General features: G+C 26.7%; 1 protein-coding gene across 1 annotated transcript in view; it reads right to left on the bottom strand.

Annotated features, from left to right (window-relative positions):
* Positions 1-2,472: 2,472 nt before the first annotated feature.
* Positions 2,473-6,231, bottom strand: part of LOC106786007 — a 226,729-nt gene continuing 222,970 nt past the window's right edge. Inside the window, exon 6 of the mRNA XM_014746944.1 lies at positions 2,473-3,011. Within this exon, the coding sequence (XP_014602430.1) occupies positions 2,920-3,011 (92 nt within the window). The 3' untranslated portion in view covers positions 2,473-2,919. The remainder of the gene's footprint in view (positions 3,012-6,231) is intronic.

Genomic DNA, 6,231 nt, shown 5'->3' with positions numbered 1-6,231 from the left:
ATTAGTATTTATTATTATAAGTAATAATCATTATTGTGTTATTATTATTATTATATACAACTTACGTGCAAAACATAAAAAATATTTAATCGAAAACATAAAAAGATGGTCGTGTTGAGCTGAAAAACCGAAAAAAAAAAAGAACGGAAAGAAAAGGACATGTTGTTTTTAGTTTCTTTTTAACGAAATGTTAGGTAGACATTCTTGTACTCTAATCAATAGAATTCTATAACGTAAAAATGAAAATAAACAAAAAAGAAAAATTATGCACGAAGTAAGGTAGAACATCTTTGGTACACGACGAGAGAGACACTGCTACGGTTTTCTTACTTACTTACTTATTTACTTATTTATTTACACACACACACCACACACACACACGCGCGCACACACTTCATACATACATACACACGTTCTTTCCCTTTCTTCGTAATTATTTAAGAAAGAAGATTTATTAATTGCATCCAGACTACCGTTTCGCATGAAAAATTCGAAGGAATTTCAAACGATCCGAATTTTTACCCCATCGAACACGCTCTTCTTCTTTCAATTCTCTTAATGAGAATTTTTCTTTTATAATAATTAAACACACAAAAAAAAAGAAAAAAAAACCAAATTATATATAAAAATAATTAATTAGAATAGAAAATATAAATCATAAAAGTAAATTTTGTTGTTTGTTTTGTTTTCCAATATATATTGTTTACTTACTTAATCAACTATCATAATTGCTGGCACATAAAAGAAAATTAAGAAAATGAAAATAATAATAATAATAATAATAATAATAATAATAATAATAACAACGTTAATAAAAAAAAATCAAATCACAATTTTGTTTTCTATATTATCGTTTTATATTTTAACACGGAAGAACGATTCGCAAGGGAAAAATCCCGACGGGCATCGATCCCTTCCGTTAACTTCGTCTCGTCACGTTCGTTAAAGTTTCATCGGGGAAAGCAGGTAGCAATACTCGTAATAATACCTTTTTTTTCAGTATTTATTATTTATTTATTTATTTGTTTGTCTTTTTTTTTTTTTTTTCTTTTTTACTATTTTTATTTTTATTTTTTTTTTTTTTCTTACTTTTATTATTATTTATTATTTATTTATTTATTTATTATTATTATTATTATTCCTATACCATATTTTGTCGATCAATAAAATCTCTAAACGAGTATCAAGATCGATCGATGAATCTTGATTTTTGATCGTATTACCTTTTCTCATTTCTTCGATGAATTGTTTTTTCTTCTTCGCGTTAAAAGTCGACGCGCAATTCAGTGACACGAAACGTTATAATTATTATTATTATTATTATTAATATTATTATTATTATAATAACGAATACGTAAGGGGGAAAAGAGGACAATGCCCTTTTTTAACCCAAACTCGTCTAGAACACGCGAACATGAAAATTATTTTTCCATGGTGTGCGCGTTACGCGATTTCAACATCGTCTTTTCATTCGACTGTTGGTTGTGTGTTGTTGTTGTTGGTTGTATTGTGTTGGTCGCGTATATGCCACGTTTATTATATACGTATAAATATGTACATACATACATATACGTATATATATATATATATATATATATATATATATTTATATATATGTATAATATAACAATCGTAATGTTTACAAATAGGGGAACATACAAAACGGCAAATATACAATCCTAAACGCCCCTCGGCTTGACGATATACTTAAACCGTTTCACGAGTTTTCTTTTTTGAAATTTTTAACGCTAGAAGTACAACAGCTGACCTCATCATGCTAGTTCTATTCATTTCAATAAAGAAAATAAAAGAAAATGAAAAAGAAAGAGAGAAAGGGGAAATCAAGAAATGAAATTAAAAAAAAAAAAAACATAAAAAAATGAAACAAAATATCATATATTCTTACTTACTCCTGAGTAAACTTCAATCTAAATAAACTAAACGAATATCCTCTCGTTGTCCATTCGCCACGTCTCGTATTGTTTCGCGTTTCCTCCTATCTACGTAACTTCCATACAAATTCATTCCTTCGTGGATATTTCTTTTATGAAAACAAAATACAAATAACCTATTAGTTTTTTGTTGATTTGTTATTGTTTGTTGGTTGTTGTTGTTGTTGTCGTTGTTGTATTTTTTATTTTTTTTTTATTTTTTCGTTCAGGAAAATTATTCCTTTCTTTATTTTTGTCATTTTTTTTGTGTTTTGTTTTGTTTACATATATATATATATATTTTTTTTGTATTATTATTATTCCCTTTTTTTTATTTATTTTATTTATTTATTTTATTTATTCGAAGCGTCGTCGTCGTCGTGTGTTGTTTCGATACTGTAAAACTGTGAATAAAAAACAATTTGGGATTTATATAAATGTAATAATATATGAAAAATTGTAAAACGTTGTTGAATTGATGATAAAAAAAATTCGTATTGTTTTTTTTTTTTTCCTTTTTTTCTTTTTTTTTTAGTTTCAAAGAAAGAGAAAGAAATAGAAACAAAGAAAGAAGAAAAATAAAAGAAAAGAGAAAAAGGGATGTGTGGGTCAGGGATGGTATGTTTAATAAAGGGATATGAGAAATTTAGGCAGATATAATAATCTCGTGCCGTACTTCACGCGTTAAATACATTAAAAACAGATAAATATATATCCATAGCAATCGACAATATTATTTGTCTTATTTTCATTCTCCTCCCCCCTTCCTTCCTTCCCTTGCCCTTATTTTTTTCTTCCTTTTTTCTTTCTATCATTGAAGAAGATAAGCTTTCTCGAAAAATTTCCGTATTATTTCTTCGGTGTTCTTTCGTTTCTCGACTAGTGTGCAGTTGTTGTTCATCGTGTTGCGACGCTCCTGAACTTCTTCATCTTCATCATCTTCTTCATCTTCTTCTTCTTCCTTTTCATGATCTTAGGCGTGCCGTGACTATCTTAGAAACAGATGAAGCATACACAAGAGGAGGAGGATCATCGTCAGGCAGACGGCGTTATGTGACTCGCATCCGTTCTCAGATGTTACTGTAACATACATACAACAAGATATTATTTGTTTCCATGCTGGGTGAAATAATGTTTCGTGTTATATTATACCAAAAGACCATTTCCTTCCTTACTTCCTTACTTTCTTATTTTATTTCTCACCACCTTCTTTCATTTCTTACCTTCATTACTTTATTTCAACGTTATCGTAACTCTCTAGAGACCTTAGTTACAACACCACCTAAAAACATATCCCAAAAATGTTTCCTACTTTACGCACGTGCAACATTGAATTTAATTTCCTTCCTTTTTCTTCTTTTATTTTATTTTATTTCTTTCTTTTTTTTTTGTTCTTTTTGTTTTATATATATATATTTTATTTTCTTTCTATACTATGAAATATACAACTAGGTATAATCTAATAGAGACTTTTATTATACGTGTACGTGTATGTTATATATATATATATATATATATATATATGTACCGACGGGTCGCAGAAAAATATAGAAATATTTGGAATATATATTTTTTTTTCTTCTTCTTCTAATTAAATACCTTTTTACTTTTATCTCGGCAAAGTATTCTGCATTTTTTAGTACATATATATGGAGAGAGAGAGAGAGAGAAAAATTAGTATGCCATGTGAGATGTGTGAAGAATTAAAAAAGTTAATGCATTTTTCCTATAGCAACGAGGTAGAATATAAAAGAATTTTTTTAACCTTTTATTAAAAGATTTGTGATAAAAAAATAAAAAAAAAAAAAAAAAAAGAGATTTATGCATTTCGTATATTTTTAGTAATTAATTAAACATNAAAAAAAAAAAAAAAAGAGATTTATGCATTTCGTATATTTTTAGTAATTAATTAAACATTTTTTTATAAATTGTACAAATTAATCCAAACTTTTTACAGGCGTTCGATCATCATCAAATAATGAATCACGAAGAAATACTTTTTTTTGTGTTATTCACGAGATAAAAAAAAAAGTTGACAAAATATACAATTGTTTCAATCCGTGAACATTTATTATGGTTTAATGAAGAAAACTTGACCCATTTATAATGTTTTTTTAAATTTATTTCTCTAAGATAGATATATAAAAATTTCAATTTTACATATTTTCGAATTATTCAACGCGAATATATTAAGATGTAAATTAAAGTTAGAGGTATCGGTAAATGTAAATAAAAAAATACGTGTGATAAAAAAAGGAAATTAATTTAAGAAAAACTTTAAACAATAGTAAATAAAAATGACTATTATATTGTTGCATATTATATCACATTCGTATTATACTGTATGACTAATCGTGACTAATAATTATACCAATCTATCTCTCGTTAACTTTTTCCTTTGAAAAAGATAAAAAGATAAAACAAAAAAATACAAAAGAAAACAAAGCACGAAAAGTATAAATTCTACCACACAGTTTTACTTTAATGTTATCCATCTTCGAAGTTTTCACCCCTTCCTATACTCCAGAATGGGAATTTCCTTTCGTTACGATTTAATTTCGCTAGAGAAGAAGAAATGTACTAAAGAAAAAACATCGCTTTGCCAAATGCAGAAAGTTTTGTAACGATAAAACTATTAGTAAGAGCGGTGTATGTAATTCTCACTGAACTTATTTCTTCTTACCCCCTCTTAAGATAAATTTTCATTTACGTGAAACAATATAAATACGTACAAATAAATTCTCTCTATATATATAAACTATTTATTTCGTATTCCTTTTTATTTGAAATCAAGTATTCTTCATTCATGTTAGATCCATTTAAAATAAAACGTTTGAAAGTAAAAGCATTTGTTAAACTTAAATAGTAAAAAAAAAAACAAAAGAAAAAAGATCTCTCCTCTTCATGATAAAAAATTAATTACATGTCATTAAAATAGGGTAAATAAAAAAAAAGGGAAAAAAATAAAGAAAGAAATAGAAAAGGATAGATTGAAAACTAATGATGTTGCATTAATTAAAGTGCACAAATCGATTTATTTTGATCATCAGTTTTCTGTTATTGGATTTAGAAATATTTTATAGAATTTCTATTCGATGATATATTTCTACGTGTATTATATATATACGTATATTATATCTACATACACATATGTACGTGATATATTTATTCATACATCTACTTTCTCATAAACCATTGTCAACGAACGATTCGGATGTAGTTGTTGCCACAACGGAATACTGCCAATTACCAGCGGACTGTACACTTTTCGACACGTCCGATATCTATTCGTCAAATTTCAAACGCAATCTCCAATCGCGTATATACCTATGCTCTCTGACAGAATAGATAGAGTTACCGGTAGCCACTAAATAATTATCAGTCATCACTCCTCTACATCCTGAACCGAAACAATGATGGCGATTCGATAGCATAACGTTACTGTGGTATTCTCGGAAATACTAAATTCGTGTATATACGATCTAAAATTAAATTATTAATTTCAAAGGAATTGTTTTTTCTTTGTTAACAAGAAAAATACTACTACATACTATAATTATTATTATTCATCAATATTTGTGTTATTTGTTGATCACAATTAAATGAAGACTGTAAATATTACTTTTACATCTGTTACTAATTTTTGTATATAATATAATGTTGAATATTTTATAAAGTAAAAGATTAAAGGGATCGTAGATAACCATAAAAAAAAAAGAACCCACGCGTGATAACCTTTCTCATATATAAGAGTGTTATTGTAAATAACGAGAATATAATACGCTTATTTAAATAATTATATTTAAGCTAAATTTAACCAGAGAGTAATTATGTAATCTGCTTTTCTCATTACTAATACTGAGAGAGAAATAGAGTAATATTTTACGTATAAATTCCGGTATGATAAATTTTCCATACACCGAACTGACTATACGTAAAAATGGAACATTGATGGAGAAAAATTGTACGAGAATGAAATGCAGAATTCCAATTCAAAGCTATTGGATTATCAAACTGCAGCTTTCATTATGAAAAAATAATAATCATTAAATGATTGCGTAGGAATGTGGAAATTAATTTAATATTTTAATACTTTAAAGACTCGTATAAATTTTGAAACTACGTACCGCAACACATGTCGTTCAATTTGTTATTACATAACTTTATTCTTTTTTTGTGGATCAATAAATAAGATAAAATATTCAAATAATAATAATAATGAAGCAATATTTGCGATATAAAATTATTTTCAAGTCAAATGAAGATTTAATAAAAGTATTGAATTCCAAATCACAAAACT

This window comes from Polistes canadensis, unplaced genomic scaffold, assembly GCF_001313835.1.
Source record: "Polistes canadensis isolate GaletaPanama2010 unplaced genomic scaffold, ASM131383v1 scaffold_62, whole genome shotgun sequence".
In the NCBI taxonomy this organism is placed as follows: domain Eukaryota; kingdom Metazoa; phylum Arthropoda; class Insecta; order Hymenoptera; family Vespidae; genus Polistes; species Polistes canadensis.
Note: the sequence above shows the minus strand (reverse complement) of the source record. Positions and strands in the feature narration are given on the sequence as shown.